Genomic DNA, 14,329 nt, shown 5'->3' with positions numbered 1-14,329 from the left:
ATCATGATTCTTTCTCAGAATCATGTCTTCTAGAATTAAAAATAAATAAATAAATCAAATTTGGTGGGGTGTTATAGAGGTACTCAATGATGCTTTTTAATTATTAGCAGCCCATAATGTGTGGGGAAAAAAAAAAAAAAAAGTGGAATCCTGAAGACAGGCATTCAAGACAGTTTTGCACATGAAATATAAATATATATATACTTTCTGAAACTGAAAAAATATTTCCTAATTTTGACTTCTGTTTCCTATTTTAGCAACAATAATGCACTATCATTAATTAAGGTGTTCAGTGAGCTTCTGGACCTCTCTGGTAATTTTCTATGTTTTGAAAGACACTGCTGAATATCTTGTAAAATCAGCAATTTTATACTGGGGCTGATTTTTGCAAAGTGAAACAACTGTCCCTGCACTACAGGGGAGGTGTTGGCTTTAAGTTTTTACTTTGTCCATGTTTTCCTGTACTTTAATATTTTTATTATTGAGCTGTATATGTCTAAATTGTAAATAGGTAACATATTTCAGAGATCTTGGATCAATAAAAACAGAAATAATTTCAAGCCCTCCTCTTATATTTGCTTTAAAATGTATTTTCATGTATGTAACTCAAAATATATATAAACAAATCCTGCCTATAGTACCATCAGCAGCATCTCCTTGCTGGGTAGGTCCTCTTAGGTCCTGGTATTTTATGATACATATTCCTGTACATGGGACATCTATCCCACCTATGGAATTATATCAGTCATACCTTGAAAACGCATTTGTATTCACTAATAGTGAGTCATCTAAACTTATACCCCTCCTCCCCCCCCCCCAAAAAAAAAAAAAAAAATTTTAAATCCAAATCTCTCTTTTCCGTAATTAGATTCCTTTCCCAGGTTTTTATTTCTGATGTGTAAGCATTTCTATAAATGCATTACATCTGGGTACTGTGATTAAAAGTTCATTAGAAATGTGACACAGACAGATAGGCTTTGTGTAAAAATAATTCCCCAGCTGCGTGTGTGATGCCCTATGTTGGCCTTGTGTGGCTGTAACCTTAGCTGCTTCTGTAGGGCACTCGGTGTCATCTTATGGAAATGTAAAAAGGTCCAGATCTCTCAGTTTGTCTTCAGATTTGTCCCCAGTACACATCAAGGATAGTCTAGTTTTCTAGATGTTTATCTCTGTCCCTAATATTGATGAAGATCTTAAGGTAAATGTGTAGTTGACATGAAAGAACTTCATATCAGCTAAGAATACATTACAGAAGACATTGGCTTTCAAGACACTACAAAGAGAATATACTTTTAAAGACAGAAACTCTACTTTTACACTTCTCAGATAAATAGCACAAAAATCTACCTCAAAAAATTAATCCTGTAAATGAGCAGTTTCTGTCCCTGTTGCCATGAATGCTGTAGTAAATGCATCCTTTTTTTTAAAAAAAAAAAAAAGAAAAGGCAATGAATAAAATAAAAATACTGCAAAAGCATCAGGTAACCTTTCCAAACAAAGCAGACGTTCACCTTGATGTGTTTGCATTGCTTGGAAAATGATTTGCTCTCCATTAAATTCAACACTAAATGGCCCAGTGGGTGTAATGAAGCAATAAATAAAAAAAAATAATAAAAAAAAACAAACAACAACAACAACAAAAAAAAAGAAAATACTGGCAGAGCTACCTGAATGCTTTATAACATACAGATAATCTGGAAAAACAAATACTTCTGTGAAAATATAAATGATAATCTTCAAATATAAGCCTGATTCCTTAGCCTTTATTAACACTAATTTTTTTTAAATGTGCATTTACAGAGAGACAAAGTGTATATATAATATTTTGTTTAATCTAGAGATCTCTTCCAAAGTGTGACTGACCGAAGTACTAAAATTTCTCTTGTTCTTTGATTTTCTTTGAAGCCATTTAATTCTTTTGGTTTAATGGCCTCTAATTAAAAACAAATATCCACACAACAGCTCCCTAGAACAAAAGTATAACAAAAAGGGAGATCTGCTTCTCACTTCTGGCTGTTCTATGGGGTGAGCATTCAGATTTCCTAAGGCTTGAGAAGGGTCTTAGAGTTGAAAACAATCTTGCAATCTTGAGACGTTATTTTGTAAACAAAAAGGATTTCTGAATTTATATATATATATATATAAAGTACAAAACACAAACCTCTGACATTACTCTTAACTTGAAAAGTTAAAAAAAAACACAACAGAACAAAACATTTTGAATTTTAATAATCTTCTTCTTGTGACCTTTAATTTCCTGTTTCCCAACATGACTAAATTTATTACCAGTTTATTCATTGTCTGACAGCTGCGTTTTATATGCATAAGGAGTATTGTAGGGAATAAAATGTCTCTATTAAAATGATCATTCTTTATTCTGAAATTTGTTTGGGGGGCTGTTTTTTATTTTTGTAGCAAAATAGCTAATTTATGTCTGACTTGCATTTTATTTAGTTAGTTTTATTTTCATAGATACAATTTTATCAGCACATTGTTGACATACTTAGAAAAGGAAAACAAAATATTTATAAAGGGTTGTTTCTATCAACAAAATAAAAACAAACACTAACTGAAACTTAAGGATGTTTTCAAAATTACCTACATGTTTACAAAGATAGCATCTGTAATGTGTTCTTGATAATAGAATTTACTTATATTCAAATGTGAGTTGCTCATTATGCCGAAACATCTGTGCATATTCTCTCTTTCTGCTGAGATATAAATATTTGACTGGACATTTAGGTACTAGAAAAATGTAAGATCCTTAAAGTAGAATATAGCACTTACAACAATATGTCATCCATTTGTCCTGTATGATTTCACATCAGGAAATTCATCCAGAGAGACTGAAAGAGGTAAATTTATCTATTAAATTAAAAACAATCCCAATATCTACAAAATTTCTGTAGTTCTGTAGACATAGGTTCATTGTCTTCTTTTCCTTTTGCACAGATTTTATTTTTCACACCCGTCTCTGTACTCAGCTAAATGGTCTAAATTATGTGTTGTTCAGAGTTAATAATCTGAAAAATCTTCATCCCTCCCTCCCAACTTTAAAATCTATTCTGACTATGTATCTTGTCAAAAGTAACACTAAAACTAATGTTTTGTCCAGCAGAAGTTTGAGTTGCAGATCATCCCAGTTTGAATTGCAGTCAGACTCTTCTGTCCTTTCTTTTTGAACATGGCCAACTTGGAGTGCTGTTGACAGAAGTTTCGAATCTGGAAGTGGAATTAAAAAATGTGGAAATCAAGAATATCGGGGGGAAAAAAGCAAAATAGAGAAAAAACAACAACAACAACCACCACCACCCTACTCTCCAGGATGCATTAACAATAAAATACTATATTGGTAGGCAGAACCTTTGTAGCTTCACTCCATATGCCTTTGAGCATTGTAACTGCTACCTTCTACACAGATCCCGTATAGTGCTGCTGGAGAGGGAGGTGAGGCAGCACAAGCAGCTTGCTTTACCTGCATGGGAAGAGACTCCCTGCAGTCAGAACCCCTTCAGGGTTCCAGAAGCATCGCTGAACCTGGGTCTTCACTTATCCCTATTTTAGGCCGAAGTCTTTGTCTTCACAAGGATCATCTCTGAAAAAAAGATTGAATAAAAACCAAATGAGGGAATTTCATGGCTTGGCTCTGGCTGTAGAGATGTAAGTCACCACAGTAGCGCTTCTCAGATTTTTAGAAGCTGATGTTTGCAAATTAATTACTTGGCCTTTAAATAGTTCCAAACCACCCAAAGTGCTCCATTATGTTAGCACAGGCTTGAGAAATAGATATGTTTTACTAGCTAATTGAATAACATATGGTGTTGATTAGTGCTTAGCTCTTTTTATAGAACTCAATTAAAAAAATGACTGCAGTATATTTTGAGACTATGAGATGTCTGTTGGTTGCTTCTGGCATGAGGGAACTGCTGAACCAAGAAATGATGAACTTTTTCTGTTTAGTTCATCTGTAAGTTCCTCTTGGAACTTGTAGTGCGCATGGCTATGACTGGAGATAGGCTGCAGTCTGCTAATTTGCTGCAGTATTGAAATGCAGCCTTTTCTGAAAGATTTAAGTGCTCTCCCGGCAAAACAAAACAAAAGCCCAGGTTTTTATTTTCTGCACTATTGCTCAAGATATTTCAGATGGATAAAAACCTACTCTTTCAGGGTTCAGTTTGCAGAGATGCATTCCCTGGGAGGAGTCCCAAGACATAAAGATATAAAGCCCTTCAAGCCCCAAATAACCCGTCTCCTTCCACCTCATCTTCCCTCCCTGCCACAAGCAATAAATGTACAGTGAAAAAGCTTGCCTTTATCTCTTTCACTTGATACAGCTTTGCCCAAGAGATTCTTTTCCTCTTAAATTTTGCTGAAATCACCTGAGATGATGATGATTATGAATTTGTTATTACTCACAGAGATAATTGAAGTGGTATAACAGCTAGCAACAGTAATCAGGTTGGGAGGAGCAGGATGGATAAGGAGAAATAGCAAGTGAGAAAACAAGGTGTTTCTGTCCCTGATGCATTCTTTAATTCTCTTAAACTACCTACACTACTTTATTTTGTGTGAAAATTTTAAAGAGAAAATTTAGTAAATTGAGATTTCAAATGTGATGAGAACAGTATTAGACAGGGAGCAATGAGAAATACTGATTTCTATCACCAACTTTATCACTGACTGGTAATTTAGGTCTTGGGTGTGTGACCTGACAAACTCCTCCTCCTTTTTTTAAAAGGAGGTGATGATTGTTTTTGTAGTCTTAAAACTTAGTAGAAAAGTCTACCAACAGTGTCAAATTACCTAATTCATGTTTTCCAGATTTTCATATCACCTTTTGTTGTATCGTATTCTATTTTGTATTTCTCATCTGAAAGACAACAAAATCTGAAAAACTCAGAAAAAAGGAAGTCCTGAAAAATCAATTATTTTAGAAAAGTCTTTCCAATCCCAGTAAATTCCCATTCCCCAGTAACTCTTCCACTGAGATTATTCATCCACCCAGAGAAAACAGATGAGTTCTGCAGCATATTCTGAAGGTTACTTGGGTCATTTGGGAGGGACCTGTGTTTTAGATGGGCTGTGCTTTCACCGTAAGTGCCCTTTCACCATTTTTCCATTGTTCATCCTTCTCAGTGTATGTTTGCAACTGCCACAACAGTGATGTGTAGAATAGACTGTTTGTGACCTAAATCACTCTGGGCCCACAACCAGGACCAGGTGCAGCCCTGATCTGAATCAGAAGATTGCAATGTCAGGACCACATCATGCAGTGATAATGAGGATGTAAGAAGTAAAAGCTGCCTTATGTTCCTGTTCCTGAGCCTTCTCCCAGGCCATATATCTTTGTATAAAATAGGTGACAATATGTTAATTCTTAACTTCTCCCAAGTACAAGTTTCTAGAACAAATTTTAGCATTTTGTTCAATGAGCTCAACCTAGAGGTTGCAAAGGCACTAGCTTTTTGATAAAGGGGTCTTGGGCACCAGATGCAACAGTTATTTTTGAGTAACTGGTAAATAGGAAGACTTTGGCTTACAGATCGAGTTTTGGGAAGGGTCACATCATGTATATTGACTCCTAGTGTGAAAGAGGTTCTTAAAATTTAAGAATTAAACTTAAAATGACAGTGTCTGACACAAAGGTCACCCTGCTACTGTGGCTGTCATCAAACAGTAACATCCTGTCCTCTAAAAGATCTAGCATCAAATGTATGATGTTTGAAAAGATGTGGAGATTGCAGATATTACAGGGGAGAAGGTAGAGGAGGTGTTCTGTAGTGTGCTGGTAACATTCCTCCAAGACTTGAAAACTGAAAACATGATAGTTAGAAAGAGGATCTTGATGAGCAATCCCACCCTCCCAATCTCTCTCTCCCCAACAGGTTCTTTAAAAGCAGTTGTTCTTTGTTGTTAATCTTTGGCAGAGGACTTACTCTTTCTCAAAAAGTAAAGAGAAATCAGGAGGATGTGTAAATAGTATAAAGGTTAGAAACATATATCCTTTGGTTTATCCATGACTTCAACAAATACCACTAACATACATTTCAGTAGAGAAAGCTTCTTATAGGCTGTTTTCCTGAGAATCAGTAGTACAGCCAAAGAAGTAGATCTGTTTGCAAAGCAGCAGCTCCCATTGGTAATTTGGCTTAATTACTCGTGGTTTCTTATTACCTGAAGAAGTTCAGTCCTTTTAAAGTCTTGAAGAGGCTATTATGGCAGCTGTTGGGAAGAAGCCAAGGAGAGGTTCTTTACGATATACCGTGCCATTAATCAATGGCAAGTGGTCAGCATTGAGTGTACCTGCCTTACCTGCACAGCATTCTGCTAATAACATTCTTGCCCTGGGATCCATATACTCCATTGACCTCTTAAATTAACTCAGTGTATATGACTATTACGTACACAGCCTGTCATAGTGATTTTGATAATTCTACACTGACAAGGCAGTCCAGAAATGAAACAATCATTTGTAATACTAGTGGCAAAGTTTCCTTTCCATATGCTTGAATAGAAAGTGTGTTTTTGTATTGCAGTTAAGAAGGTAAGAATAGTTTAATGGTTTAATGGGAAGGATATGATTTCTAATCCCTTACATCCAAGCACATTTCAGAAATCTCCAGACAGTAGCTATGTTAGCTAAACCAGCAAACACCACAAATTGTAGTTGTGTTGGTTTTCCACAAGGGACAGTTTTCTACTTCACAAAGCTATAATGTCATGCAAAGTTCATTTTACTGGTAAGCATCATTGAGCCAAAATTGAGTTCAGAGCTCCAGGGAAAATAAATGTTAAGCATTTATCTGCAGTGCTATTTAAATTGGTTTGAAATTTTGAGTTCTTGGTTACCTTGTTCATTCATTCTAGTTCGCTGCTCTCCCCTGTAGGGCTCCTAAAGGTTGAGAAGTTAGCTTTATGTTAGGGGTGGTGAGAGGGCCAGAAGTTATCTGCAAAACTTAGGACTGGTTATATAGTATGTAACCAGTACAGTCAAGATAAACTCTATACTGTAACAGCAGGGAAAGAAGGTTTTAACTTAACCCCTATCAATTTCTACATAAGATCATGAACATTCAAACCAATAAGAGATGGATAGCAATTAAAAACAGTTGTAAAGTTAAGATTTTAATGTTTTCTTCTAACCATAGTCCATATATCTTCTCAACACAACAACTAAGCATTCTTTTCCTCACTCTTCCAATCAAAATTTATTCCTAAACATTTCATTCCATGAAATAAAGTACATAATTATAAACATACTTATGCAGGCATGAAATGAAAGTCTATGTGCTGCCTTGCAAGAAGTGGTCTGCATTTATGAAAATTCTGGTGGATCAACCTTACATTTTTATTTTTTTTCAAATATTGGCTTGAGTGGCAAGTTGTATTTTAAAAGTGTATCAGCAAATTATACTCAGTTTCTATCTTGTCCTTCTCTGAAATTTGCTATCTGTATTTCTTTGTCCTGTATGAATATGGTGTAAGAATGAATCAGAATTTTTGAATTCTAAACTGCTTATAGTTTTTTGTTTGTTTGTTTGTTTGTTTTTCAGATTTTCTTGTCTTCATGTTTGGAAATGTTTTGCTCAAACCATTTGTGTCTAATCAACATCCCAAATACTGCTATGTTGTGCTGGCTTACACCATCAGCTCGAGTCATTTGCACATGTATAATATTTCTCCTTAGTTCTTCAGTTCTATTTAGTTCTATTACCTATGCAGCAACCACTGTGTTTATGAAATAGTGGTAAAATACAACATAATGTGTATTCCTGAAGCTTTTGTTTTCCTAATTGTCATCTAGTCTGTGGTTATAAATCTTTCCTTTCTTCCTCCAGATTTAAGAGGGAGATGGCAGTGTGAAAATGTATTACAGCTGTAGTGCCATCATGGGTTTTTAATGAAAGCACAAATCAAATGGTAGATGTTTGAATCATTTATTTCAAAGGTGTATTTTACCTTGTTATTTAATTGTGCCTAAATCTAGTGTGCGTTTTATAATTTCCTGTTCTGGAATGAGATTATAATGCAAGGCAGAAGTATTCTATATTTTAAAAATAAGGCTCTCATAGATTAATCTGTGTTGATTGGAATATTAAAGTGAAGTTATAACATGCTAATATGATTTCCTAGGCTGCCTGCTAATCTATGTTAATGTTTCAAAAGGAATTAGATATATGTACAAATGGTGTACAATATTTGTTTAATGTGCTAGATTATATTTATTTAGAGTTTTATGTCTTGGCTAGAAGATCTGTTTTATTGTAGTAATCTCATACCTATATGACAAACACTATAAGACTAGAGATATATTGTAATTTTAAATTCATACTGCTCTCTAGTGGGGGATGTTTTCAATGCGAAAAGATGATGTATATTAATGTACAGTATGTATATAAACTGGGATCTCTGGAAAGTTATTTAGAACAATTCTTTAAAATTAGTGCTCTCATGTTAATATTTTAATCCTTGTAACACTGAAAAAATGACTGAGTTTCTTAATTTAAAAATATTTTAAAGGGATACATTGTTCACTCTTCTTGGACTGAACATTATCTCCAGAAGGCTGAGAGGCTGATGGATTATTGCTGCTTCCTCTGGAGAAATCTTTTCCTTCCATTAGGAGAAATATGTTGTAGGTCTGCTGTAGGAAAATCTCAGGTTTTCTCCTAAGCTTTCATAGCCTCATAAATTCTTAAGTGATGGTTGTGGTTTGTCTATGACAGTTAATACCATCACTGTTGATATAATAGGCTCGACGTAATAAATTAATACTACTTTGCTGTTTTTTCACTTTAATTTTTCTTGGGAATTTATTGTTTAGCCTGCATCCTCATCTCTTGTTTTAGGCAGCTAAAATTCTAGGTAACATAGCCAGCTATGCACAAAGGCAGAAATAATAAAAGTCTGAGCTGTTTTTAAATTACAGCAGATGCAGAGCTCTTCTCAGAACTTGGTCAATATTATTTATAACCCTGTCATCTTGTTAAATGAAATTGAGTTTAGTTAGCAAAAAAGAACGTGATACTAATTAGATTTTAATAAAATCTGAAAACTCAGATTGAAACTGTTTTTGATATTAATAGGTTTTAGTCTCATATCTTTAGATAGGCTTGTAACTGTGATTTGATTTCAGTGCAGTAAGTGTGTTTTAATCCTTCAGAGGACCAACAAAATGTTTAACTGGTTGCTAATCACACGAAATTTCCAATACTTGAAATTCTCTCAAGCATGACTTGCAGTATTATGGTGCAATCAGAGAGATTCAAAGTTTTTTTTTTTTTTCTTTTTTTTTTTCCTTTTAGTAAAAGGCATCTGTAGAACATTTTCTTGTGTTGCTGCAATGAAGTTTTTTGATCTCTAGGTTGACTAATTTGTCAGTTAGAGACCAAATAGTGTTGTATTTAAGACTGCAGTAATTTTGTCATTCAAAATACAGATTAGATTCTTTGGCTAGATCTTCATTTATTCATTAAGTCTGGGAGAACAAAGCAGTTTAAAGATTTATGTGCTATATAAAGTTTTCATCAAAATGCTAAGTTGATATAGCATTTTGTACTCCTTTAATAGTAAATAAGGTTTGCAGTGCACGGAACACTTCTTCACCTGTATTGTTTCTGCTCACCTTTAATCATAAAAGCTCATGTTTACATTGGCTTCACTTTAAGTTCTGCAGGTGAGATTTTCTTCTCATCTTCTCATTTCTGTAGTTACAGTTTGGTATTAGCTGGATCTAAATTCTCCAGTTAATCCTTAATTTGTAATGCTGGAAAGTTAAGAAAGTAATAGAGCATGGTAATTATTTGCCTTTGGACTCTTTTTGAACCAGACAAGTTAAAATGTTACAAGAATTTGGCTTGAAAATATCACAGGAAGTGGAGGGGGAATGACTAGGGCTTGCTAAATACCTGAGCTAATTAATAAATTCAAGGACAAAGTATGTGCAATTATTTAACTAAAATGTAGGGCTTTTATTTTATTTTTTTCTTCTATTAATTACGACATTTTTAAAATATATAAATATAGGGACTCTTCCCCTCTTTCTTCCTTTTTTTTTTTTTTTTTTTGACAACTTGAAAAATGCATCTTGCATTTCTAAGTGCTAAAACTTAAAAACGTGAACTGCTTAGTGAAGTGCAGTGTTCAAGTGTAGGATTATATATAATGAACATAACCATGGGTTGTCATCCACACAGTTTAACTGCCCTATTTTATAGTTTATATGGAAATATTAAACTATTGATTTAATCCTAGATATGAGTATAAAATATTTCTGCTATCATAGCTATTTGAATTTCTGTGGTGGGTTTTCCTTGGCTGGCTCCCTGATCCCCACTCAGTTGCCCATTCATTCCTTGTCCTCACCAGGACAGTGAGAGAAAGTAAGGTGCAAAACTTGAAAGTTGAGGTAAAGACAGGGAGATCACTTACCAGTTACTCTCACAGGCAAAATAGACTTGACTTGGTGAAAATTAGATTAATTTATTGCTGATTAAAGTTGAGAAGGATGGTGAGAAATTAAGACAAAAACATAAAACACCTTCTCCCCTCTCCTCTTTGCCTCTTTTCCCACTGCTTCAATCCTCCATTCCCACCTCTTCTACCTCCTCCCCACTGCCCCCTGGCACCAAGCAGCATAGGGGGCTGGGAAGTGGGGGTTGTGATAATTTAGATACTAACACTTTTCCTCTGCTGCTACTTGTTCTTTACAATTTTTTCCCTCTCCAGTGTGGGGTCTCTCCCATGGGGTACAGTCTTTCATGAACTGATTCAACATGGGTCCTTCCCATGGGCTACAGCTCTTCAAGAACTGCTCCAGCATGGGCCTATGCCATTTGGTCTATCCTTCAGGGGCAGACTGCTCGAGCATGGGTCCCTCATTGGTCTGCAGCTCCCACCAAATCACCTGATCGTGTGTGGGCGCTTCTCCACAGGCCTCCTTTACTACAGCAGTCTGCTCCTTCAGGGACTCTCCACAGGTTGCAGCTTCCTTCAGGTCACATCCACATGCTGTGTGTGATTTGGGGTCCTCCATGGGCTGCAATGTGGAGATCTGACTTGGTACACCACAGGCAGCAGACACCTTGCTTCACCATGGTCTTCTCCACAGGCAAATCTCTGCTCCAGTGCTTGGAACACCTCTTCCCTCTCCTTCACTGACCCTGGTGTCTGCAAGACCATTTCATACATTTTTCTCACTGTTCTCTCTTACAGGTGCTGAATAGTGTTTTTGCCCTTTCTTAAATATGTTTTCCCAGAGGCATCACACCACTGACTGGTGGGCTGAGCTTTGGCCAGCATTGGGTCTGTTTTGGAGCCCGTCAGAACTGGCTCAGTGTGACATGGGGGTGGCCTCATTCTCTGCACAGAGACCACCCCTCCAGTGCCCACTACCAAAACACTGCTGTGTAAAACCAATGCAATTTCCCACCGAAGATGATAGCTAAGATGTGCCCTAGACTTTGCCGAGGAAATTTCTAACAATCTATATAAGGTTAACTTTTCATAAGATAATTCTCAAATGCAACAAACTATTTTAGGGTTAAGATAAAAATATCTAAACATCTCTGGGAGAGTTTGGTTCAAATGACAGATTTAATAGTACCCCTAAATGTCTAAAGACATTCATCTGAATAGTTGTGAAGTTACTCAAGTTACATAGCAGAACTAAAAAACATCAACAGAAAGTAAAATATTTGAATTGTAATTTAGTATTAAAATAAGAAAATACGAAGAATAATTTTCAGCATTTTACTAGTCTACAGATGTAGAATTCCTGTGTATATTACTTTGCGTTACTCATCAATTTTCTCTGTTATGTTCTTTCTACCCAGAAAATATGAAGAAGCCCTGGAGCCCTGATTTACCAGCCAATAACCAGTCCTACAATTCAGATTTCACATCCATCCCAGGCAGAGAAAGTGAGAAAGAATTAGCACCCAATGGCACTGAAGAAAAGAAGGAGAGAGAAAAGAAACAGACCAATTTCACTTTGTGCAATGTTTGTAACATTCAGCTGAACTCTGCTGCTCAGGCACAAATCCACTACAATGGTAAATCCCATCAGAAGAGGTTAAAACAGCTCAGCAATGGAAATCTCAAAAGTGATAATGGTGAGCATTAATATATATTTGTATAAGTTTTGCCTTGTGTAAACTGTATAGCATTGACTGTTTAGTACATATGGGACTGGATGTGGACAGTTAAATACGCTTTTTGCAAAATTAACTTTGGGTTAACAATACCAAATTTAAAATATACATGATCTCATTATTCTTCAGTGTTATACAGCCCTCTATTGCATTCTTGGGGCAGGAAGATTTAGATTAGATGCAAGAAAACTGATGAATCGTAATGCAGAGCTAAGTCTTAAATATTAAATTTTTAGTGGATTGAATACATCTATACATCTATACATCTATACATCTATCTACATCTATAAATCTATTTCATAGATTTAGTTTTATTTTTTAAAACAGGTCTCTAACAAAACTTTAAGGACTACTTTTAGCAGAATGGATTTAGTTATGCCCTTGTGATCTTGTACCACAGAGAACCTTGGCTCATTGTGTATAGCATTGTCAGTAAACAGTGTTATTGGTGTTGAGCTGAGAAATGCAGCAATGTGCGTAATGTCAATATATAAGAGAAAACATTTATTTTGTTCAACCAAATCCTTTGATGTTAATGCAGAGACTCAGTGCTTTCAGAGTACTTGGTATCATCCCTAACATGAACGCCTGGCAAATAGCTAAAGGGTATACTGTCTGTGTTGTTCCAAGTGTTTTGATTTTATATTTTGTTTACGTGATGGTGTTGGTTCAGATTCTTTGTCATTCCATTTGCATTTTGATGGTTTTCAGCATAATCCACGATATTTCACATTTCAGAGTCTGCTATAAAGGTTACACTTGGTAGGGGTGTTTTTTCTTTTAATTGATTTAAGGCAGTTACAAAATAAATTGAAAAAAAATACATTACACAAAACAAATACATTCTCTAAGGCATTTCACTTTCATTTTGTCATTCAGGTTTCAACCCATAGTTAGCATAAATCTGTTCAACACATGTCTAGCATAAATCTCTTTAAAGATCAGAGTTGAAGTCCAAAGGAGGTAGAACAAAGTTTGTTTTTGTTTTAATCTGTTTCATTGATGGCTTTGGGAAAAATATGTTGTGGTAGGTGGTATATTTTCCTATCACCAGAGTGAGATGTGTGCCTCAAAAAAAAATCATGCCTGGGGCTTTATGTACAGAAATAGATCAGATTACATGGTCCCTGACAAGAAAAAACAGATTACTGTGTTATCATTTTAGTTCTCAATTTCATAACTTGTAATGCTTAACTTTACTGTAATATTGGTAGATTTGCACTGTTTTGGTCTGTTTCTATGCACCGTGTCATAGAAATGGGGGCTTTAATAGGATGCACTTAGGATTTACAGACCTACACAAACATTCTTTAACATTTTGTTCCATTAATTATTTCCTGCCCATTTGTAGAAGCATATGCTGAGCACTAAGCCTCAATAGGGTTTAAGAGGTATTTTAATATTTTCTCTGCTCTGTCCTGGTTTTAGGAGTATGAGAGCTTGCTGGTTATAATATGGGTATGTTGATGAAGTATGTTGGATGTGGGTGCTTTGTTGTGTATAGGATGTTGCTCATTTCTTTAAAACAAACCAATAAAACAAAAACAAACAAACAAAACCATCACACTGAATTACACAAATAATTTTACCTTTAAGTGGCAGGTCTGTGGAGTACAATGTTTAGCACTGTTCATAGTTCAGGCTTAGGAAGAATACCACTAGCAATAATGGGAGCTGTGTGAGTGCTTAAAGATTGATTTCCTAGATGATTAAAAGTGGAATGTGGTTATCCACAAATGCATTCTTTCTAAAAACAAATAAATATATTCTAATGTTATTACTGTCTTCAGTTAAGGTAAAATTGTGTTATCCTTTTTTTTTAGAACAACAATTTTGGTAGTGACAAATTGTTGTTTTTCTGCAGTTCATTTTTTCTGCTTTATTCCTTGTCAACAAAATAATTAGTAATTAAGCAATACTTAAACTAGTGTCAAAGTGTTTCAGTCTTGCATCAACATTTATATTCTAGGGAGTATCAAAGCAGTAGCATATCAGTATGTTTCTTATTTCCTCCTTAAAATGTATCTGTACCTCATGTATGACTGCTTCCATTTGTAATCAGAACATAACTGACTGTCTAGCTCTTTGCTTCAAAATGCAGTAATTTCTGGGGGGTTGCTGAGAAGATGACTCTCCAAAGCTGCAAATATTTGAGTATCACCAAAAGTAGCACTGCA

At 35.3% G+C, this 14,329-nt stretch overlaps 1 protein-coding gene across 1 annotated transcript in view; it reads left to right on the top strand.

Moving 5' to 3' along the window:
* Positions 1 to 13,232, top strand: part of LOC118161191 (translation initiation factor IF-2-like) — an 86,097-nt gene extending 72,865 nt beyond the window's left edge. Inside the window, exons 3-4 of the mRNA XM_035316284.1 lie at positions 11,835 to 12,113; positions 12,480 to 13,232. Of these exons, the coding sequence (XP_035172175.1) occupies positions 11,835 to 12,113; positions 12,480 to 12,487 (287 nt within the window). The 3' untranslated portion in view covers positions 12,488 to 13,232. The remainder of the gene's footprint in view (positions 1 to 11,834; positions 12,114 to 12,479) is intronic.
* The last annotated feature ends 1,097 nt before the right edge of the window (positions 13,233 to 14,329 follow it).

The sequence above is a fragment of the Oxyura jamaicensis genome, chromosome 2, assembly GCF_011077185.1.
Source record: "Oxyura jamaicensis isolate SHBP4307 breed ruddy duck chromosome 2, BPBGC_Ojam_1.0, whole genome shotgun sequence".
NCBI classification, from domain to species: Eukaryota; Metazoa; Chordata; class Aves; order Anseriformes; family Anatidae; genus Oxyura; species Oxyura jamaicensis.
The sequence above is the reverse complement of the archived record's forward strand: the minus strand, read 5'-3'. Positions and strand labels throughout refer to the sequence as shown.